Genomic DNA, 24,914 nt, shown 5'->3' on the forward strand with positions numbered 1-24,914 from the left:
TGATTTCACTTCCCCCTAATAAGTCATTCTGAAACAAAAATCGGATTAATTACAAAACGGGAATATTGTGACTACTCTCTACAGCAAGCATGTCACACTCATGGCCTGCGGGCCCACAACAGATATTTTTGTGGCCCCGCCAATATAACGGTATGTAAGAAACGTTTTCATAAAAATTTCGTAGCTTAATTTTTACAATATCCTGTTATACATAATTATTAATAACAAACTACAATGTTCGCTAATGACTGATTACTATGATCATATTGCATTCATTTCCCTTATGCGCCTTACGTGCAGGTGCACCACTTCTCTCCCCTAATACCAGCAGCGAATATTTTACTTATTAATTTGTGCAGTTATTCAGTGTCTGGTAAGTTAATGTTCAAGAAAAAATATTAATTTTTATTAAAATGTTCTATTATTTTATGTTAACAATTACTCATTTATTTCAGTCCTTTGTATTCAGCACGTCTCTATTGAAGTAAACCTACGTTTCTATGAAAATTGAAGCTTTTGTTTTTTGCGGCCCACATAAACTTAAACCTTGTTTATTTGGCCTGTGTCAGCCTTTGAGTTTGACATGCTTGCTCTACAGGGCTGGATGCTGTTTTAAAGTCTCTAACAGAGTAGCTCTTCTCACCATCTTCCTCTCTTGTTTAAATTCCTCTGTGACTCTCCAATGTTAATAACACGGATTCTCAGTGCTCTACACCAGACTCAACTGAGATACTTAAGAAAGTTTCTGGGCTCCACTCTAGAAACTCTCCTTCAATAGGCCCAGAAACCTGTGTTTTTAGCAGGCTCTCCAGGCATTTCTCAGATGCCAGTGTCCTATGGGGACCACTGGTCTGCCGGATACAGCTGAACCAGGAGTCCCCCCATCTTCTTCTCTAGCATAATCAGTCCCTTTCCCTTTATATAATGACACAAAAGAACCTGCAATGGCCAGATTCTTTTATGAAGTTTGGAAATGTTGTTCCTCTGCCTAGAATGTCTTTTCCTTGCTTGTCCACTGGGGAACATACTTCAAAATTCACCTCAAAGTATCAGTGCTGCATCCATAATGCCTTCCCTTCCTCCACAGGCAGAGCTGAAGGCTTTCTTCTCCGTAGCTGTATGGCCCCTTATCTATGGCTTTATCCCAGTGTGCAACACACTGTTCCAATTATGGTTCACACATGTCTGTTCCACTGGACCTATGGTTTCTATAAGTGGCTCAGAACCTGACACATCTTTATATTTGGGGATCCAGGCCAGGGATTGGCAAAATATGACACTCAGCCAAATTTGGCCTGTTGCTGTAAATAAAGTTTTATTGGAATATGGCCACACCCGCTTGTTTAGTAGTCTATGCAGCAAAACGGAGTAGTTGCAACAGTGACAAGTGTGGCCAGAAAAGCTGAAAATATTTACTATCTGGCCCTTTACAACAAAGGTTTGCCGACCCCGCTCTAGACTCCAACTGTCCTCGCTTCAGCTAGAGCAATTTGTTTCTGCATAAGATCTCCTGTGTGGGAAAAAGAGGTCTGTATATTAATATAAAAAAAAAAGGTTGAAAAAACTACAGTAGCCAATCTTTTATTTATTTACTTCTGAATTTCTAACTTTGGTATAATGTGTAAAATACAAAAGACAAATAAGTGTTTGCCAAACAAATATTTAATAATAGAAAACTACACAGTTTACCTCTGGCCTTCTTTCGAGTGCTTCTTTAATTATGGGATGCAATTCCTCTATCAGTTCCCTAGAAGAAAAATGATATACATTCTTTCAATGAATAGCTGAACAGATATAACCTGATGTGCAAATATGTAAATATTAATATATTGAGGTAAATAGACCTCAGTTAACCCTAATCCTACTGTTTAAACACAATTTTTATTGTTTTGGTTATAAAACAAATCTGTATATTGTAGAATGTTAGAAAAGCAGAAAAAATGGTATAGACCACTTATCTGAATTTATAGAAATAAGTACTGTCAACATTTCTGTTCAATCATTTTGCAGCCCACATACATTTCACATAGTTGAAACCCTATCACATATATGATGGTATCCTGTTTTTTTCTTTACTTAGTACTAGCATAAGGACTTTTATATGCAATTAATCAATTCACAGTATTCTATTATGGGGTGGAAATCATACTTTTCCTTAACATTTCATATATTACTGATGCATTAAATTTGATGTAATTTCTGTTATTATAAATACTGCCTCAGTAAACATCTTTGTACATTAACCTTTGCCTTTATTCTGATTATTTCCTTAGAATTAATTCTTACAAATGGAATTAATGGGTCAAATGGTATAAACTTCATGAACATGATAATTTTATCTTTGCTTATGTTCTGATTTAAAATGAAAAAAATGTGGTTGTTATAGAAGATTGGGAAGACAGAAAAAGCAGCAGAAGAAAATAAAACCCACCCACAATTTTATCATCTACAGAAACTACCACAGACAAAGTATTTGCCTCAGAACTGTTTCAATTTATGGGATTTTGTTTTTTAAGAAGCTGAGATAATTTTTGTATCCCATTTTTTGCTACTAGCACCACTTGTCATAAAATAATCTTCCAAAATTTTCCTTTTAATGAATGCTATTCCCGCACCTCACATATTACAATTTAGTCTCTATTGTGCATATCATCTTGGAGGCAAAACATCAAATACCACCTCATATCAATGGAGGATAATCTCAAAACAATAAACCCAAAGTCTAGAAGGCAATAACAAAGCAGAACTTTGGGCAAAAATGATGGATTTGCTTGATTTATATATATATATATATAAAAATCAAGAATTATGTAAAATATGTGTGTCAATATTACTTGTAAAAATAATTCAATTCTCTTAAGAGGGGGAAAAAACTATAGTTTTAACCAATAGAACGAGATTATAAGTTAGTAGAATCACTGTGTAAATAAATTCGGTAGGAATTTTAAGATTTAAACAGCATTTCATTTCTGGAACATATTTATACATAGTAAATATTTGATTTTCATAATCATTCTGTGAAGAAAGTAAGGTAAAATCTTATTTCCTCAATCAAAATGGGGAAGTAAAGGCTCAAATAAATCAAGTGACTTGTTAAATGTTACACGGCCAGTTAACCAGTAAAAGGACTGATAAGTGGCTCTCCTGATAAGTACTCCCCTACCCACCCTCTCTCCCTGCAGCCACATTTATGTTCTAGTGCATGGAGAAAACATACACAGATAATTACCTAAAAGCTCCTGGGTTGGTCCTGCCAAGACCTAGAACAAGGGACTCTGTGATTTCCATGCTCTCAGAGCGCATCATTGGAACTATGTGCTTAAACAAGGATGAAGGGGATGGGATTCCAATAATCTGGAAAAAAAAAAGTATTTATAGCACCTGCTAATGATAGTACATCCAACTAAATAATTTCACATTTCAACACTATCTGGCCAAGAACAACGGATAAGTAAAGTTTCAGAATGAATAGGGCTTCAAAATTCACCTGTGGTGCACATACCTAAATGTCTACACACTTTACGCAACGATTCACTGCAAGTTCATTATTGGAACTGGGCTTTGTGGGTCTCTCAGGGTCTCACCACCAGATAACAGGCTGACTCCCTCCCTCACACAGCCTATGTTTTTGGTTCCAAAAATGAGTGGAACAAAATTATTTCTAAAAGAGTCATTGGTGTTGAAGTGGACCCCCAAGTGTTATGTTTTCTCAATTTCCTTCAGCCACCTCGTAATATTTTTTGTCATATCATGAAGACTAGATAACTGTTCTTGTCAAGTGTCATTTATATCACTACATAATTCAGGGAAATTAAAAATATATTTAATCATTTAAATCATTCCTTTTGGATAGTAAGGAGTGTGAAAACTATAGAAAATGAAAGGGAAAACAGGGATGAAAACGACTTTAAAAATATCCATTCTGATGAATTTAATGAGCATGGCCCTTTTTTCCATGAAGAAAAACTACATTTAATTTTTTATTCCAACTAGGACTCCATAAAAGCAGTATTGGGATTTCTTGAACTCTTTTTTTTTAATTATCAGTGCAAGTAACAAATACACTTTTTCAACCAACTTAGTTAGTTTATGGTCCTGGAAAAGAAAGTTTGACACATGACTTCTGTAGCACCTGGTGCACGGGCAGACCTGGCAAGCTTACTTTGGAGTCGATGCTATAGCCGCTGTCGGGGGTGGACGCCAGCGTCTCAGGAGGAGAGCACCTCACGGACCCTGCAGACGGAGACGCTGACGTGGACGTGGCTGCGCTGCAGCAAAGAAGCAGGTAATTTCTCCACAGGCCGACGTACGAGTCACTGCTTGTGGTCATGTTCACTTTCTTAGCATTGATGGGGCTACTGAGGAAAAAAACAAAAAACAAACAAAAATAAAACAGATAAATAACACAACATATTTTGAAAATTTTTAAGAAAACTAATGCTAGGGGCAATGAAGGTGCGTAAAGCACATCTATAAGTTCATTAATTCATCCACACTGTCTTAGCATGTTAGAGAATGTTCAGAGCACCCGTGACAGCAGCAAAACAAAAACCTGAAACACCCACTACCAACGTGTTTGCTGGAGGAGATACACAATAAAGAAACAAATAAAACCTCAGGCCCTAGCTGCTTTGGCTCAGTGGATAGAGCGTCGGCCTGCGGACCAATGGGTCCCGGGTTTGATTCTAGTCAAGAGCACGTTCCTTGGTTGCAGGTCCCTCCCCACCTGCACCCTGGTCAGGGTGCATGCAGGAGGCAACCAATCGATGTGTTTCTCTCACATCAATGTTTCTCTCTGTCTTTCCCTCTCCGTCCCACTCTCTAAAAATCAATGGAAAAATATCCTCAGGTGAGATATAAAAAACAAAACAAAACAAAAAACAATGTCAGATGGTGCTAAGTTTAATGTCGAAAAATAGAGCAAATGGTGAGATAGAAGTGGTGGTAGAAGAGGGACTAATAATTTAAAATATGGTAACTAGGGGAGACTTAACTAAGGTAAGGTCATAAATGTTACACAAGGTGGAAAGTGTCAATCATCATTGAAACAAACAAACAAAAAAACACCCAATACACAATACCTGAGAATCTACATAGGTACATAATTAGCATAAATATACAGAAATACCAAAAACATATACACTTACTTTATATCAACCTGTGGGGACAACAACTGAAGTCTTGTGTATGCAAACATCCAAGCATAGCTCACAGCAGTAGAGCAGTGTTTGGGAAGGTTTTCTTGCTTTAAAAAACTGGAGAGACTTATAATCCATGGGTCTTGGCCTTGGGTCACGTGTGCAAATATCCATATGTGTGATGGACTAATCACATCAAACTGGTGGCTGATAGGAGAAGAATTCCATTCTGCTAATGTTTGTAAATCTATCGAGCTAGGGCAATACAGCAAAGTAGTCTAGGGAGAGAGAAAACGCTGATTACTGCACACGTCATGACTGAAGTTCTGCCACAGGAACTGCTTTCAACTACAAGTGGCCTGCTGCTAGTTTCAAGAACAGAGGTCCTAATGCAGGTTAATCTGAGCTCCAAAATGGGCGTAAGAGAGTAGTGAATTTCTGAAATTGGACTTAAGGGTTTGTGTGCATGTGCCTACATGTGTTTTTCTGGAAAGAGATTCCATAGATTTCATTATTCTCGAAAGAATCTATAAAACCAAAAGGCTGAGGACCACTACTTACATAATTCATATATGACTATGCAATTTTTGTGGGCGCACTGCAGCAGCTAGAGAGCCCCAAAACAAACTTATTAACTTTCATGCGGACGTGCTCTACAGATTAAGTGGAACAGGCTGGAAAATGGGCTCCTCTCCAGAGGTGTATATCCTATCTAATAAAAAAGTAATATGCAAATTGACCATCACTCCAACACAAAGATGGCTGCCCCCATGTGGACACAACATGGCAGCCACAAGATGGCCGGCAGGGGAGGGCAGTTGTGGGCGACCAGGCCGGCAGGGGAGGGCAGTTGTGGGGGACCAGGCCTGCAGGGGAGGGCAGTTGGGGCGGGGGGGACCAGGTTGGCAAGGGAGGGCAGTTAGGGATGACCAAACTGGGAAGGGAGGGAAGTTAGGGGTGACTGGGCCATCAGGGGAGGGCAGTTGGGGGTTACCAGGCCTACAGGGGAGGGCAGTTGGGGGTTACCAGGCCTACAGGGGAGGGCAGTTGGGGGTTACCAGGCCTACAGGGGAGGGCAGTTAGGGGCAACAAGGCCTGCGGGAGGAACCAGGCCTGAAAGGGAGGGCAGTTGGGGGTGATCAGGCCTGCAGGGGAGCAGTTAGGCATTGATCAGGCTGGCAGGCAGGTGAGTGTTTGGGAGCCAGCAGTCCCGGATTGTGAGAGGGATCTCTGACTGCCTGTTTAGGCCTGATCCCACTGGGGTCCCAGATTGGAGAGGGTGCAGGCTGGGCTGAGGGACAGGCCCCTGTCCCCTGCATGAATTTTGTGCACCGGGCCTCTAGTTCATAAATATTTGATCAGTAATATTCTGGGATCTTATACTGAAGAGAAAGATTTACCTTCAGAATAAATTATATGTCATTCAAACAAAAATGGAGCCTTAAGCTGAACAGAGACTCAATTTACTCCATCATTCAACTGATATTTATAAAGCACCCACTAAGAGCCAGGCACTGTGTTAGGCACTAAAAGAGAGCCATCCACTACTCTTTTTGTCAGCATAATTTAGGTTAATCATCTAAAACAGAATTCTTGAAATTGTACAGATTTATAACCATCTCTTATATTTATGAAGTTTTCTTATTATCTCCTTTGGTTACACATAATCTGTGAGTTGTAAAAACCAAGTGTTATGCAGAAAGCACATAAACCTCTGGTCGGTTCATGCATTCCAAAACAGGAATAAAAAGAATGTCAGGTAGTAAAGTCTGATACTCTTACATCAATCTTGAAATCGTAATATATGACTTTTTTAAAAAATTCAAACTCAACTAAGCAAGTCTGCACACGTTTTCTTAGTAACGTAAAAAAATACAGTTTTTTCTTCATTTTAATGAGTCAAATTACAGTATGACTAGCATAAAATACTACATTGCACTTAAACTTATGTGGCAAAGTAAACAAATACATTTATTGAAGATAGAGTGCAATTTTTGCTATAAATTTCAACAAAATTTTCCATAGTAATTTAGCCAGTATGTAGGGCCCTTGGGGGGACGGGGGGGGGGGGCACCGCCCTCTATCACCCACAGAGCAGGGCCGATCAGGGAATTGGGGTGCCGCCACTCTCACACTCAGGGCAGGGCCGATGGGGAGGTTATGGCTCTACCCCGTCACACACAGAGCAGGGCCCGGGGGGGTGGGGTGGGGGGTGGGGTGCCGCCAGTATATATATATACATACTGGCTAAATATATAAAATATTATATGCCATAATAAATAGCAAAAAAAAAGAGAAAAAAATAGTTAACAGTAACATTAGATTTAAGAGGAACTTCTTCGATCAAAAAGACTGGAATTTTACAAAGATAAAATATTTTTATTGCTATGGGGAAGTATACTAACCATAGAAATAAACCACTGCAACTTTTTTTTTTAAATTTGTGTGCCACTTTTTAAAAAGTATTTTTAATTTTTAAAGTACAGTTTTCAAAAATACTTTCTAATGCAGCGGTTCTTAACCTGTGAGTCGCGACCCCTTCGGCGGTCCAACGACCCTTTCACAGGGGTCGCCTAAGACCATCCTGCGTATCAGATATTTCCATTATGATCCATAACAGTAGCAACATTACAGTGATGAAGTAGCAATGAAAATAATATTATGGTTGGGTCACAACATGAGGAACTGTATTTAAAGGGCCAGAAGGTTGAGAACCACTGTTCTAATGCATTACATTTGTCAAGAAAATTCATGTATATATGTGACTGAGGTTCTAAAACAAGACTGAACAGCATTCATTCATTACAATCACTGCACTGCAGTACATTATAGTCACAGAAACCACTACAGTTACCTGATCGGCCCCCGTGAGATGTATGAAGCTCTCAAGAATGGATGGGCTCAGCCTGTCCATCACATCTATGGCTAATTCATCATCGCCCTATAAAAAAGACAACATATGTCTAAAACAATTTAAATATGTTTTCATTGATTTCAGAGAGAGGAAGGGTGAGGGAGAGGGAGGTAGAAGCATCGATAAGAGAGAAACATCAATCGACTGCCTCCTGCACGCCCCCTCCTGGGGATGGAACAGGAAACCTGGGCATGTGCCCTGATCAGAAATTGAACCATGACCTGCTGGTTCATGGGATGATGCTCAACCAACTGAGCCACACCGGCCAGGAGAAATTTAAGAATGTTTAAGAAAAGTAGCCAAATTTAAATAAATATTCACATTCACTTTAGCACTACTGGTTACAAATGGAATTGAGGTGGCTTAGTTAAGACTCTGTCAAAAAGACTTTGTTATGGAGTAAGTTATACTTGCATGATAGTAACAGAAATGTAATAAAGATGGACAGAAGGATAGTTTTTTAGTATTTTCATTAGGGAAGTAAATGAAGTATCTAAATCTTACCTTGGGTATTTCCAAAAGTGCAAATAAAGCCCGTATTTCTCTAAGGACACTGACGGCCAATCTCCTCGTGGCAGGCCGGCTGCTACAGAGAATGACGAGAGCAAACCCTTCGACCACATGGAATACACTGGGATACAGGCTCCTTTCCAGAGGAGGGGGGTGGGAAGCGCCATTAGCTAGACCATGCTTCAAAAAGAGACAGAAGTTAAAAAATGAAGCTTCAAAATGCAGTTATAGACATTCTAGTAAAACAACTAGAAATTAAGGGTACAAGCCTGTCTCAGCTCAAGCAATTTCAATAATCCTGAATTGATAAACATGTAATAGTGTACACAGTGGAGGAAGAAGCACTGACTGGTCACTGGCAGTCTAAACGAGAACTCCGTATCTCACCTCTATCATTCAGCGGCTACTCTGTCACCTTGGAGCTGCCGCTATTAGTCACTCCTGGGCTGACATTTCTACGTGGGGTGTGAGGGGACTGGACTGTATCCTTTGTGCTCAGAGCCGAGGCCCTGCAGCGGTTATCACCTGGGAACTTGTTAGAAATGGATTCTCAGGCCCCTGGTGTTTTATATGCTCATTAAAGGCTGGGAAGCTGGGTTGGCTTATGATCCCGTTCTAAAATTCCAAGGTTCGACGACTTACACATTATCATAAATCAGTAATTTGGGACCTTTCATGGTTAAGAAGGACACAAACTGTATATGAGAAATAGGGACTGGTGCCAAGGACAAAACAATCAAATAACTCAAATGAAAGGCTACCCACGTTTTTTATTGTACCAGCTTTAAATATACTGGAAGCAACCTAAATCTGAACTAGAATCGCCTCTACGACCTACGTTCATACAAAACTCACTGTTATAAAGGAAGGAGGTTAGACACGAAAGATGATATATTTAAGATATGGACTACAGGAAAACTCAGTTTCATGGATTATAAACACTTTGAAAATGAATAAAATGAATAAAACATTTAGGGTTTGATACAGTAACACCACCGATCACATTCCAAGGGGCCACACAAAAGAACACGATACCTGTGAGTCCTGGTTTTTGTTATGCATTTGGGTTGCCTGTTTCCACTGGTTTATTAATTGTACCAACATCTTTACAGCATTATCAAGAAGTGTGGGATGGACGTCAGTCACTTCACGGACAACGAAATAGACAAACCCCGAAAGCACGTCCTCCCGCCAATCTGGAAAATCGAGCACGAGAGCCTGCAGAGTATTGAAAGCGAGGGCGCGCAGCTCTTCATCCATGTGAACCGTGAGCCTGCGGGAACAAAGGTCCGTCAGCAAAACCCCCAACCTTCCAGGTCGTTTCATCACCTGCATCTGAAAACTAAGACCTTGGTAAACATGGCCTCTCAACTGGTTTGCACCAAGTATGGAGATAGAAACCGACGTTCACTGTTTGTGTTATATCCATTCCTATGCTAGTCTATATTCACATTTCAACCTACTAATACTAGTTGGTATTTTTACTATAACTCAGAATAATGTTTCTCATAAGCGCTGAGGTTAGTTAAATATAAGATGGCTAGTTGTAAGAAAGGAAATAGAACAAAAAAAGATGGAATCAATTTAACAGAAATATATTTTGAAGGTGAGAATGAGCATACATTTAGTAGTAACCTCATGAGTGTCGTATACCTGGAAAAATAAAACATTTTCAAACTAACACCTAAAGACAGTGTTCAGGCTAAACAAATCAGAGAGGCTACATAAAGACATTAAAACCTACAGAGAATGACGAGAGCAAACCCTTTTAAAGGCATTAAAACCATACGGGGGGACATGAACATGATGAAGTTAAAGGATTATAACAGAACATAAAGAGAATGATTAGGAGAGGCTACATAAAATTGCCTTTTAAAGACATTAAAACCATACGGGGACATGAACATGATGAAATTCAAGGATTATAACAGAACATAAAGAGAATGATTAGGAAAACACACACAGAAAAGATGGCTGCAACACATATCATCATATGAGTATGTTTCTGATTTGGGCCTGAGGAGGATTGTTTAGAGACTGACCATCAAGACAAAGGCATCAGAGTTAGAAACGGCTTGAATGAAAAAGAAAAGCAGGTGACATTTAAAAATATGCCCCAATGACATGCTTGAACCAGGCCTGGCCTGCACTAAGCCAGCCCGCAGTGACAATGAGGCTGGAGGGGAAATGCACCACAGCGAGCCCGGCGTGGGGGTCAGCCCAGGGCAGCAGCAGTGGCGGCAGCTCCTCAGAAGGGTCACACAGGGCCAGCTTAAGGGTCTCGAGCCCGGAGCTGTGTCTGATAGTGGCACCCAGGGAGGTAACGGTGGGAGAGGGGAGTGACTGACTATATGATGCCGACTTTAAAGGTTATTTCAACACCCCATAATCCACGGATGTGTACATGTCATCTGACACCTACCTCAGTGACTCAGGGTATAGATGCATGAGGAGAACAGCAATGCGGCCTGGCTAATTTAAGGCAGGGACGTCATGCACTTGCCTGGGAGCCAGCATACAGGCCTACACATTTACCATGCATCTTTGACTTGTCGGACTGCTTGCTTCATTTATAAGTACACACGATCTGGACATCACAATTGCAAATAAGAGGAATAGGGGAGAAAATAGACCAGATCCTAGAAGCTTTCTTTCTGCTGAAGTAAATTAATCAGTTAGTAAACGTCATAGGGGAAAGAAGCAAAGGAAATAGGAAAGCAAACTGTCATTCATTGCTCAGACATTTGCTCCTGCACTAGATGCGGCATCGCTGCCAATTATAGATGCACTTTCATTCTGGTGGGCGCCCACTGGGACACTCAGCTCTCTTTACAGGCTGGCTTCAGCTGCTTCTGAACTATGAAGGCAGAGACGAGAGGTTGTGACAGAGATCACAAGATCTGCAAACCCTAAAAGATTCATGATCGAACCCCTCATCTAGGGGATTCTAACTACATCAACAAAGCAGGTTTTCAACAGGCCACCACCTCAACTTAGAATTAGTTCTGAAAGATAATATTTAAGTTTGGTTCATGTTATTTGCTTATTTTTTAAATCTATGCCATGTTAACAGAGCAAAGGGAAAACAAAACTTCAACCCTGTGGCCAATGCAATAGAAGAAACAAGTGAAAATGAGACTTGGCCACCAGCCTGGGTGCCAAAGAAATGATGGTAGGAGTTAACAAAAATTTAATTGCCTAATCCGTATCATCATACACGGGTAACACCCATGTTAAGGGATAACGTGTTTTATAAATCCCAGGAAATACTGCCAGAGAGAAAGTGAGTGAGTTGAAAAATGAGCTTTGTAAGGGGATATAAAAGAACTTTAAAAGTTAAACATGAATGGGGAGAACATGTTTAACAAAACATGAAAGACAAAATGGGAGTTTAAAAAGGAAATCAAACAAAGGATTAAATGTCTGTATCATTAGCTTTTAGTGATAATAGTAACAGGGCTGGTTTGAGATTTAAAGGGATCAAAAGAGATACAAGTCAGCATAGCAAATAGTGACTCTCCTTTACCTTGCTAACAGCTCGATGAGGTCAGTTCTGCTCATACCGTCAGGAATCAATCTTGGAATAGCAGCAATACAAGTTCGAAACAAATCAATTTTGGGTTTTCTTTCCCCCCTGAAAAATATGTCACAACAGGACTTAAGTATATTACATATGCTGGGAAATGGAAGCAAAGTTGGAAAAATAATTACAGAAAACAGGAGCCCACCCCAGAAAGTTTAATATAAAAAAGAACACACATATATTCAGTAAATAATTATTAGTTTATAAATGAACAGAAGAATACAGAGATAATTCAGGAAAAACACAGTAAACAGAAAAGGTTTTCAGTAATTGTAAAACAAGCATAGGAACGATTCGTTTTAAATAATGAATATACAGTACACTGTTTTTAATACAATTATTTCAAATTAATAAATTTTAAATTAAATATAATTTAACTAATATTGAATCTTTAGTAAATAATTATCACACAATATTACTGATATTAAATAATCAGACATTGGTTATGTGGGAGCCTACAAAATTAACAAAATTTTTTTATTTACTTTACTTTACTAACAAGGTTCTTAGAAAACAGACTTTCTCATATACCACTATTGCTATGTTTTTTTCTTGTCTTTTTTACTTCAGCGCGCACACACACACACAGACACACAGACAGACACTTAAAATTTTTATGTAATACAATGTGTTCATTTTTGAAATTCATCTGGCTCCTTCAGAGGCTTGATACAATTTAAATCTACTGTATTTACTTCTAGTTACTCAATGATTTTATTTATTTTAAATATCTAACATCTTAATATACTGGTTTTTATTTTGGTCTATATTTCAAGGTGAGGCTTTTAGTTAACTTATCCAAATAGCTCTTCAGTTGGCCTAGAAAATAATTCTTATGTATAAAGGAATTTGGATGATTTCAATATTTTAGGCCCATATTTGTTACAGTGGCAATGGATTTGCTACCGACTTTCAGAGCTTTTATATAGTGATGTCTCTTTCCATGGTTCCAATATGCATGAGCTTTGGGAACCACAATTTAGTTAAACACCACCAGTCCCAGCATGGTTCAATCTTCAGTTCCCACACGTTAACTGTAAGTAATTGCATAAAAAAGTTTCCCTGTTAGCTTTTCAGTCCACCGATCATGACGTATTTAACAGATGAGCATCTTAATCAGTGACAAATCACGTCACTTTTTTCAAATTCTGTCATAATTAGTCACTGCCCGTCTGTTACTTGGTTCACACACAGACAGCAAAGTGTGTAGTTGTGCTGCTTACTTGTCTCCAGTGATAAATTCAGGTGGCATTTCACAAAAATGAATACTCAAAAGAGGAAACTCGCCAACCAAGATTAAAGTGGAGCAAAGGAAGGAAAGGTACTGTTGTCAGAGGCGAAACTGGTGGAGTCACAGAAGGAACGGCTGACGGGGGGATGCTGCCATCGTCGGGGGCTCGACATACGCAGCCAGAGGAGCTTGAGGAGGGCAAACGTATCGACAGAAATGAGGAGAGTGGTTGTGATGAAATAACGCAGGAAAAACTTCATGTCGGAGAAATTCTGAGATACAGTTACACACTAGTGTATAACTGTATATGAATTAAATTGAGAGACCCAACTTCCAATTTGGTCATCTAAGACCTGGAATGCAGATATTACTATCTGAAAAATGCTGTTCCTTATACAGAATATGTCGATATATCTTAGCCAATGAAGGAAGTTATTGCCATAAACTATATTCTCTTGAGGAGGAAATCCCTAATCAGGAAAAAAGATGCTGGGATGACAAGCAGTGGTGACAAGACTAGAGTGGGATGGGCAGGGAGGGATGAAGTACTGTTTCAAAAGAACTACTCATACATTCTTCCTCTCTGAACCCCTGGTTCCCAGGAGGTTTTCAGGTGTTCTTTTTTGTTTATCAGGGCCCTGGAAATAAGAGCACTGGTCTGACTTAATCCACCAATCAGTCCGCACACATCTGGGGCAACGAGGATTTACCTATCATTCACAGAATGAGAGTAGGGCTTTGTCACTGACAACAAGCTAGACCGAGAATCCAGGACACCTTCTGCTATCTATACTAAAGGACTAAACTTGGCACGTGGAAGGAACAGCTGTGTTAATAACCACAGCAGATGGCAATACAGAACTCCGGGAGAGAACGGAACAAGACAAGTAAGCACGAATCAACCATCTATACTCTTTACAAAAACTGAAATAGCAATGAAAAGCATTAATTTACTACGTACGTAATCATATCTTCAGGCTCCTTGTTAGACATCTGCACACTAGTCATACACATTGGCCTCCCGACTTCTTTGTCCAAATGTCTGAGAATGCTATCTAATGCTTTTCTCACTTGAGGATAGTAAATTGACATTCCTGGTGGGGGAGGAAAAAAACCCTCAGTTATAAAATGTTAGAAATTAAATAAGGAATAGTTACAATTCCTTTTCTGTAAAAATAAAAGTCTCTTAATCAGAGCAGACTGACAGCTGTCGGGAGGTGGGGTGTGTGTGAAGGGATTGAGCAAAAAAGGAAATAAAAAAACTCACAGACAACAGTGTAATGATTGCCGGGGAGAGGGCGGGTTGGGGAGGTGGAGGAGAGTATAGGGGGATAAACGGTGATGGACGGAGACTCGACTTGGGGTGGTGAACACACAGTACAGTGTACAGATGATGTGTTGTAGAATTGTGCACCTGAAACCTGTATAATTTTGTTAACCAGTGTCACCCCAACAAATTCAATTAAAAAAAAACCACATTAGCTTATCAATGTTGCAAAAGAAGGCATTTTGACTGTGATATACTCTTCTCCCTGATGATTGGCTTTAGTATATGTAAAAATTATGCACAGAACTAAAATTTGAAGGAAGAATAAAATGCAGTAAATAATGTCACATAAGAAAGTAAAGCTTTAAACAGAAGACTTTTAACCTAACAACTTATAGGTATTATAAAAAATGTATTCTTTTATCACTCCATGTACTGGAATAACCATAATAGGTAAATATATCTATTTTAGATTCGATCTAAACATCTACAGAAGCACATGAAACTATCAACAAGCTGTTCTATTTATTTGAGGTAACACTAACCTATGACTTTTGCTTCTTCATCGGTCAAGGTTTTATTGAGAAAAATTTTCTTCACACGAAGCGTGTTTCCTGAAGGAAGAATAATTCCTGTTGTTGGCATTGGTGGCTCTCCATCTTTCTGCTGCAGGCTGTCCGCTATCACCAGGAAGACTCGGAGGCCTATGTTCATTCTCTGCGGAGAGAAAGTTTTCAAAAGTAAAGCAGACTTTCAGCCGATATTTTGTTCATGTTAAAAATATCTCATCAAATAACGCTGGGGTGCAGGAAAACTCAGCTTTCTGCTTAGCATTTTTTAACCCATCCAGGCACTGAAGTGTGCTTTAATGTCAAATTCCAGATGCCACCCACTCACTTCAGAGGTCAACTGGCTCTCCTCTTTCGCTATAAAGCTTATTTCAAACCTCTTCCATCTGTTCTCAACTCTCCTCCTTCTAGAAAGAAAAAACCAACCTTCTTTAAACTCTCACTACAACACACACCAGTGCACTTATATCTGCACTTCTTCTTCCTCGCCTTTGGTCTTATTAGAGTTGAGGGGGGCTGGTCTTTCTAGCTTTAGAATGCTATCTGATCTTAACATTTTACTATTGATTATCTCTTTTCTTGCACATTCAACATTTCCCTTTCAACTGAATATACTTCATTTCTGTTAACCATATTCAATTATCTTTTTAAAAAAAGTATATTTTATTGATTTTTTTGCAGAGAGGAAGGGAGAGGGATAGAGAGTTAGAAACATCGATGAGAGAGAAACATTGGTCAGCTGCCTCCTACACACTCCCTACTGGGGATGTGCCCGCAACCCAGGTACATGCCCTTGACCGGAATCGAACCTGGGACCCTTCAGTCCGCAGGCTGACGCTCTATCCACTAAGCCAAACCGGTTAGGGCTGTACTCAATTATCTTAATAAGTCCTCCCAGAATACTTCCCTGAAGCAACTCGCCATGGTTAATGACCATATTGTTCACAACAGGGGGCACTTTCCCTGAATCTGTGACTTTAGCAGCACTGGACAGTGTTCTTTCCTGAAACATTTCCTCCCTCAGTACACCTGTGCCACTGCTGGCTGTGTCTCCTATGCTGCATTTCAGGCTGAGCCTCCTTTATCGGATATTAAATATTAGAACGCCTTCTCCTACCATCATGTTCTCTCTCCCAAAGCCATTGCATGTGTTTACAGGACTTTAATTACCTACCTGATGTCAAAAAGACGTCTCAGATTTAACATGTTCAAACCAAATGCACTTTCCCCCCCAAATCAATCCTCCCGATGTTTCTTGTCTCGGTAAATGACCTCCCTATCTGCACCTCGCTGTCTCAGCCCAAGCTGCCGTTATCTCCGACCTGCACCAGTGGTCTCTACAGCAGGCACGTGCATCTCAGTGGGCCTGCAAGACAGCTCACTGGACTCCAGGGAGGAAAGAAAACTTCTATTAAAACATCTTTTGTTATCTAAGTAAGATTCAGGTTTAAGCTATATGACAGCACGGGTGCCTTCAGAAGGTCATGTCACAGAGTCATACAAGACACCTGGAAGGAAGTGGGAAGTCTGCAATGCCCCAGGGTCCACAGCATTGCCCTCATTTACCCATTCTTTCAGAGTATTGCAATTTTCAGGTGTTTGATTAAATGAATAGATGGATACTTTTACCTGGTTTTACCTAAACTAGTTCTCACAAGCTTAAAACGATTCCTGAAAGGAAAATGTGGATCGAAGATAATCCTAATAAAGAAGTCTAAATGAACAACAATAACAAAACAGCAAACACTTTTTCTACTCCTTTTTCCACATTGGTTGGGCTCAGTCTCATTGATGTTTCTATCTCTCTATACCTCTCCCTTCCTCTCTTTCTCTAAAACAACAACAACAACAAAACCCTAAAAAGCCACGAAACAAAACAAAAACCTAGTTGAACTGACACTTTTTCTACTCCTAGTGTGAGAGCTTCAGTGAGGAGAAACTTACTTTAGAAATAAACTTGTTCAATGGAGGAAATAATCTTGAAAAAGGATGTTTAAGAAAATGCCTTTCATTATGTGATTTTTGTTGCTGGAAACCACATGGAGTATATAAAACACTCACGTATGCTCACTTAAAAAACCTGGAAATATGTATTACCTTATCTTAAAAATACCATAAACTGAAAAGCTTCAATAACTTTCTATCCTATTTGTTAACTACATAAATATATATCTCCGGATTATGAGAACCAGCACAATTTAAAAGGCATAATAGATAACACCTACAGTCTTTTTACATTCTCAAATGTTATTAGATTCTGATAAGCAATACGTTCATAAAATATTTTAAAACAATCTGAAAATTGAATGTCTACAGAGTGAATTAGAATTTACTAGTAAAAAACAAGGCCATAGAAGTAGAATAACATTTTTTTTTCTTTTAAAAAATTATTATTGTAAGCTCCATCTGGGGAAAAGGATTTCTGTCTGTTTTGTCTCTTATACCTAAAACAGTCCCTGAGACATAATTTAGGTGCTCAATAAATGATGAATGATGAATGAATGATATTTCTTAAAGACCCCGTTGTTCATATTATATATATTTATGTTATTTTTGCAAGAAACATGAGCTCACGTCCCAACTTCTAGAATCCAGCTGAGCTGGCTAACCTGAAAAACTTCCTCTCTGGATTATTTTGCACCATGCTTAACACTACTCTTAAACCGTTCAGTTAGCTATCGGAAAGGTTATACCACTTGTCCCAGATCACACCTGTAGTAAGAAGTAGAACTTCTAACTATGGGTTTGAGCCTAACCGTTGATTCCAGAAACTGTGTTCTAAGAAAAAAACCACTAAAAATAAAAAGTTGAGAATAATGTATTACTCTATAATTTATTTATTTATTTATTTATTTATTTATTTTTAAATCTGGATTAATGGTGAAAGTTTTAGTAGACTTTCCAACACTGAGAAGATCAAATATTATTTCTTTCATTGCAAAATCCAAACGTTCCTAGAAAAAAACACACACAACGAATAAATCCTTCTAATTTGCTACAACTGTATGTTAGGTATAATGCTAAGCATTATACATATAATGGCAATGACACAGATCCGTGCCCACAAGAAATTCATTAAATCTAGTTGTATACAGAAAAAAACTTATGAATTATAGTTTAATGACTATAACACCTAGAACCAATGTAATGCTGAATGTCAACTGTAATTGAAAATTTTTTTTAAATAATAAAAAAATTATAGATATTTATCAAATGATTTAATACCCAAACCAATGGGTAAAGTTTTAAGTATTCATTCACCAAAATCTAAGTGAAGTAATTCTCTTAGATGAAAGTGTGTCCCGCATTACCCATGCAGCTGGCCTAGCGAGAGATCCGATGGGACAGGAAGAACAGGGCTCCAGGAAGGAAATCTCCAAGGAAAAAGTTAACCAGGAAGATTAACTGATGTTTGAGAGTTTTATAGTTCTGGCGGAGTGTTGGTGTGAAGTGATTAATCTAAGGGAACTGGGGCGGGGAAAAGGAGGAGGAAAGGGATATAACCTAATGGCAATTTTTTCTGAATACTAGAGCTAAAGCACAATTTGCTTTCATTTACCTTATCGGCAGATTTATACTTATTTAATTACCATCAGTTCTGTGCTCTAGCAAACAGAAATGTACTCATTTTATTTAAATATTCCTTATTTATTTACTATCAAAATAACTACATTATGGACCATTTAAATTGTCAGATTTTTAGTTCAAAGAGAATGCAATGAACATTCTGGAATCAAACGTTTTATTACGTTGAGGAGGTAAGCTTATCGATGCTTCTGCAGGACTGATGTGATTAAAACCTTCGATGTGATCACTCAGCACCCAGTCAATCCCCTAAGAACAAACCTTCCTGTATGGCAGAGACTGGAGAGCTAAAATGGTATTTGCCAGGATGCCTGGTAACAGTAGGCTTTAGAACGTGGCTTAGACCCTGCCAAGCGGTGCCCTCACGCGAGCCTTTGGGAACTGGGTAACATGAGGAGGAGGTCGGGGGTGGGGAGGAGCCTGCTTTACTGGTGGGATCATGGCAGCAGCATGGGTCTAAGACATCTGTGGTGATTTCCTAATTTGGCCACTTTCTGATTGTGGTGGAGACAGCAGCCTCCTTGTTAGAAATTCCATAGTTTCCTCTTAATCATTCAGACTATCAGTGTTTCTGTGAACTATTTATATGCCTTAAAAAATCCCTTTCGGTTCAACTAGCTACAGTGGATTCTAGTATCTATACCTAAGGACCTACGTTAACACAAATTACGAAAACAATTTTCAAGAAAAAAACCCCAAAACCCACACACAACCTTTCGAGCTACTCCAGAGGTAATTAGTAAAAGCACAAGGGTAGGATCATACACCTTCTTGAGCGCCCCCGAACTACAGCGCTTCTTCCACCTGTGGCTCTCCTTTCCTTCCCCAAGTGTGTAGATCCACGACAAACTTATTTTGTCACCAAAAAAACCAACAACCATTAACATCTTTTATATTTATAGCATACTTTTATTATTTCCACTGTTCAATAGTAATAAATATCTTATCATGCTTTTAGATGTGTAACAAATTTTCATACTCCAAGTTACTGCAACAGATTACTCTTGTCACTTACATGGGCACATGTATTAGGAGGTGAAATACTCACCTGAGCAATGAACTGAATAATCTTCACAAATATATTGAGAGGTGTGTCACGAGGAACCACACTACGTGAGCCTTTTGGGAAAAGTGCTGACACTATGCTCATAAGACGACTACAGGGGGAAAAAAAATTAGTCATAATGAGATGAAATTAACAGAACAGTCACAAACTATTCTTCCTATTCTTCATAGTATGTCAGGAGAATTTCTATTCCCCCACAAGGTGTTTGTCATGTTAACTAAAATTCCCTTAGTGAGATATGTTTTAGCAATATTTTATTTAAAATACACTTGGAAACAAAGGCACTCACCTTTGAGTTACAGTGTTGCTTTCACATTTTATTCTAATTACATAAACCCACAACAATCTGTACAAAGATTCCAGTGCAACTCGAGACATTTTAGGATCTTTATTCTGTTTAGAACAAAAGAGAATTAAAATAAGTTTATTTAAGTACTTGAAATCACTTAAGAACAGATACATTCTCTGTCAACAACTAAAAGCCCTCATTCCTCTCTTTTTTATTCAATCTAAACAGGTTTAAATATGTAAGCATACGTTTGTATATGGTAAGTATATGTTTGGTGTATGGTAAGTACAGATAGCTCAAAAGTAACCATAAATAAGGAAATCCAGAGCCATTCCTTATACACTTAAAACAATACAATACAACATTAGAATTATAATAATACTTCTAAGAATTTCAAAATTATACACACACATCAACTTACTTGGTAATAAATGGTTCATACAATACTGGCCTAATGATAGAAGGATTACTAATCTTGGCAATAATTCACTGCAACCCACATACAGTTAAAATCTAGAATACCAAAGGCTATTACAGATATTTGCATTTATGAAATAATGCAAAATATCACTGAGTGATTAGCCTAACAAGAGGAAATATATAGACTAGTGGGTTAAGAGCATGGTCTCTCAAATTAGGAGTGACCAGCCAAACCCCATCCTTGGCTGCTGCTATCTCACTTGGTGCTACAATTTCCTCAGCTCTAAAAACGAGGCAATATGGTACCTACCTCACAGACTCAGGAAATTATGTGAAAAGCACTTGAAACACTGCCTGGTACATGATAAATGCTCAACAAGAGTCTATACTTTCAATTATTTATTTAGAATCAGAACACTATTTAAATTATTACTATTTAGAAGCAGAAAAGTCTTCCATTTCAATCACAATTTGATCGACAAACCTTTTCTGCATACCAGGTATTATAAAAAGTAAAGTTCTCCAATGACCAGTCACGTAATGAGATTTTATTGTGAATATTGAAAATGCAGCTAATCATCAATTTTATTAGGAGAAACTGTATGCGTGGTTGCAGGATGCATTTATTGCTCTAAGTTAGCATTTATTTAATTTTATTTGGGTTATTTCTTACTACTGAACAATTATTTTATATATAGCAACAGACAAAAGGGAGTTCTTAAATACTAAGTAATTGGCCATTCTATTGTATGTTTTAAAATATAGAAAAATGGACATCTAACTACTTACGACTAAAAACTATGCAAAAGATGTAACAACTAAGGGTATTTTTACAAGAGACAACCACTAAAAAATACACTTTCCCACATTTATCTATATGAGTATTTGATATAATTAATAATGAAATTATTACATTCTATTACATTTTGAAAATGAAATGCATTTTAATAAACACTGCCTTTATAATTATTCAAAGAGTGCATACATTTTTGGGGACACCCTGTATATGTTACTAATATAATAACCAAGATTTGGGCAGTATTTTCTTTACTATTATATTGATATTGTTTAAAATGTGGATGTCAAATATCAAAATATGAATTCAATTAGTTTTATGTACACTCCAAATAATACTTTCACGTTATTAAATTGTATTTTAAAAATATAAATTGTACATTAAAAATATTTAAGCCCAATTCCACATAAAAATTATTCTCATATAAATGCTTAATAAAGTATTTGGTTTATCTTATTTTCTTATTTTAAGTTAGGAAGTATCTAGCATAAAAACAACAAAACAAAAAACCCACAAAAATACATGATTTTCAAACTTTCCAAGATTGACCACTGTGTTAACAAAGCAGAATACTTTATAATGAACAATAGCACAACAAGATGAAAAGTGATAAAAATCAATTATTATTTATTTGACCACTACAATGCTGCGATCATGCCTAAATAATAAAAACACCCTAAACTGACCTGAGTCTTAAACAAAGATATTTAATTGCCTCATTACAATTTTGGTCTAATGTGAATAGTCAGATTACATTAATAAAAATCCAACAGTATTAATATGTAATAAAATTTGGTATGTCAGTCAAATATGCTCTTTGGCAGCAATTATTTTATTCTTTTTTTCCTTTTTCTCTACTGTGAACCTCCCCCCAAATAATCTCTTTAAAACCCAAACCAATCAAATAAAAGTTTAAAAAGTGTTGCAATAAAATCATATTCAAGATCTAAGCTACTGTCTCAACTTCATTTGCAAATCTTTAAAAAATTTCATTTATAACAGCTAATGTAAATTAGACAGACTATCTTAAAATTGAGAATTCTGGTTAACAATCAACATTCATTATCAAATATCTTAAGTTCATTTTCCTGGGGCCTCTTTAATATGAAAACTAGAATGCTCCTGCTGTGTGCTACTCTTTTGCTACCATACAAGAAGCAGGCATGAATAAATATTATTAGACATGCAATGCAATAATGGGTAAAGGGGGAAAAAAAAAAAAGCACACTTAAAGGAGATAAAGCAACGTCTTACATTGACACAACTCACCTGGAGTGTTTCTATTTGCTTTCTGATACTGTTGTTAGATGGCATCTAAATAAAGCAACGTGAGACAGCAAACATAAACATGAGATGCAGCACATGCATGTTAGATGAAAATAAGCACCAAACAAGACAGCTTCCTCACCAAGGCCTCTATTTAGAAGAAATTTGAAATTTCCAAGACAGTGGCCAGAAATACTCAGAAAAAAAAAAAAATCCTCTAATTTTTTGGGTATCTACAATACTCAAACTGAGAGAAAACACTTAAGTTTTTAACAATCTAATTTTTCCTCTCCAAAGCACTGCAATTGAACTTAAACGTTAAAGTTTAATTTTTAAAAGAAATTAAGCATACACTGTAGAAAAAAATTCTTCAAAATATTTCTGTATGATATGTACTCTCATTTCTCTCTTAACTGCTCTTTAGAAACTTAAAAGTCATTTTTCACAGAATGACCTCAGTTGATATAAAGATAGGGGTATTGGAAACTGCCAAATTCTGTTTGGAACAAAATTAACAGATTTAACATTTTCAAATAGGATGTTCTCTCGTGCTATTTCTGAACCTATAGGACTAAAACCCATGTTTTATGATCACCAGCTTCAAAAACTGGTATAATATTTTTTTAAAATTGGGCAATATCTTAAAGTGCCTTAAAAAAATATTATTCTTATGACTTTGGATGTCTTTTAAATATTCTAAAATTACAGCCAAAATATTGTCTTAAAATATCTGTTACAGCATCATTCCTAATAGTACATTAAAAGGTAACAAGATAGACCAGAAAGCGCAAATGTTATGGCACTGAATGTATCTAGATGCAAATCTCTATCACTTTTTGGCTCCCTAAACATGGGTTACTTAGTTCTCTTCTTTCAGCCTGTCACAATAAGAATTAAATGAGAAACTGTATTCAGAGAATCTAGCATATAGCAAATATTAGTAAAAATCAATTTTAAGAAGTAGTAGGTCTAATAAATGAAAAACTGTTATAGACATTTTTTTTTTTTAATTAAGAGGTTACTTGAATCTCAAAACAAAATCAATTTAGGTAAGGCCTTTACCTTGAGCCAGTATTTCCTACATATAAAAGCAAATTATACCTGTCACAACAGGTAATTAATGTAGTTTTCCCTTGAATGCTCAATTCCTTACCTAGACTAAGCAGCTTAGCCCCAGAATCTAAACCTGGTAAACAGGAACCAAGTCATAAAATTTCTGCTGAATAGAGCCTTAATGTAAGTTAAGGGTTAATGGCCAAGACAACTATACTCCAAATATTCATGCTAAGTGGCTCTTATCTCCTTTAGCCTGGCAGATTGACATAGCCATTCATGAACATGGACAATATGCCAGAAGTATTTATCAGGAGGTAAGGATTCAAAGAAAATGGAGCATTTTAAATGAAAGCCTTAAGACAAAAATAAAAAGTTAAGGTACTGCGAAAGAATTGCAAATATGTTAGGTGGAAATGTAGATATATAAAAAAATTCCAACAAGCAACAGAAAAGTATGAATTGTCATGAAACAAAGCAATCTTCCAAGAACACTTAACTGCACATCTTATTTTATTAAAAGTATTAAGAATCACATTACCCAGCAATTAATTATCAATCTCCTTTAAGTACCTCTATCTATATAAATCATCAAAATAAGGATAGAAAACAGTACGTAATATAACTAAGTATTTTAAATAAAAACTTATTTTCTGGTTACATGTCATAGCACTGAATCAGCTTGATTTGACTGTGGGAATTTTCATAAACAAAGCAGAATATATCATTTCTCATTCAAACATGAATAAAATCAATGTAGATCCAGGAAGAGAAAAAGTTAAAAATATTTTTCAAAGACTTATATTTCCTGTCTATCTTACCAAAAAAAAAAAAAAAAATCAAGACATTTTTTAAAATGATACATAAAATCAGGAAAAAGATATTTAGGATAATGTTGTCTAGTGGATCATTCCTGAAGTGTGAAAAGGAAAGGCAGTCTATTTCTCACAAGACCATAAGGAGCTGTGAGGCCAGAGACAAATAATTTAATTTCTCTGCGCCTTGTCATTGCCTTTAAAGTATTAACCTGTAAAGTCTTAACCTGAACTTAGAGGGATGACAGGAAATGAAATCTCACATCTGCCTTTTATATATCCTGTAAGCAAATCGTCGAATATTAATCTGTGTAGCAAAACGGTCTTCAAATCAAGCATTCCCGTGACAAGCAGATGAGGATTATCTCCCCCCCCCGCCCCCTCCCCCGTGTCAATCATTAACAGTGCTCCT

General features: G+C 37.4%; 1 protein-coding gene across 7 annotated transcripts in view; it reads right to left on the minus strand.

Annotated features, from left to right (window-relative positions):
• FRYL (FRY like transcription coactivator) overlaps positions 1-24,914 on the minus strand; it is a 174,177-nt gene that overhangs the window by 75,278 nt on the left and 73,985 nt on the right. For 4 of the 7 annotated variants that reach the window (XM_015560992.1, XM_015560990.1, XM_015560991.1 and 1 more), the window contains exons 12-25: positions 22,638-22,682; positions 20,153-20,256; positions 19,846-19,954; positions 18,082-18,166; positions 15,189-15,362; positions 14,338-14,470; positions 12,089-12,196; positions 9,598-9,835; positions 8,557-8,742; positions 7,993-8,079; positions 5,148-5,416; positions 4,163-4,358; positions 3,230-3,354; positions 1,690-1,747 (exon numbers count right to left, since the gene is read on the minus strand). In XM_015560992.1, the coding sequence (XP_015416478.1) occupies positions 1,690-1,747; positions 3,230-3,354; positions 4,163-4,358; positions 5,148-5,416; positions 7,993-8,079; positions 8,557-8,742; positions 9,598-9,835; positions 12,089-12,196; positions 14,338-14,470; positions 15,189-15,362; positions 18,082-18,166; positions 19,846-19,954; positions 20,153-20,256; positions 22,638-22,682 (1,917 nt within the window). The remainder of the gene's footprint in view (positions 1-1,689; positions 1,748-3,229; positions 3,355-4,162; positions 4,359-5,147; positions 5,417-7,992; positions 8,080-8,556; positions 8,743-9,597; positions 9,836-12,088; positions 12,197-14,337; positions 14,471-15,188; positions 15,363-18,081; positions 18,167-19,845; positions 19,955-20,152; positions 20,257-22,637; positions 22,683-24,914) is intronic. The other 3 variants (XM_015560996.1, XM_015560995.1, XM_015560994.1) reach the window with 1 other exon arrangement.

The sequence above is a fragment of the Myotis davidii genome, unplaced genomic scaffold (genome assembly GCF_000327345.1).
Source record: "Myotis davidii unplaced genomic scaffold, ASM32734v1 scaffold455, whole genome shotgun sequence".
Classification (NCBI taxonomy): domain Eukaryota; kingdom Metazoa; phylum Chordata; class Mammalia; order Chiroptera; family Vespertilionidae; genus Myotis; species Myotis davidii.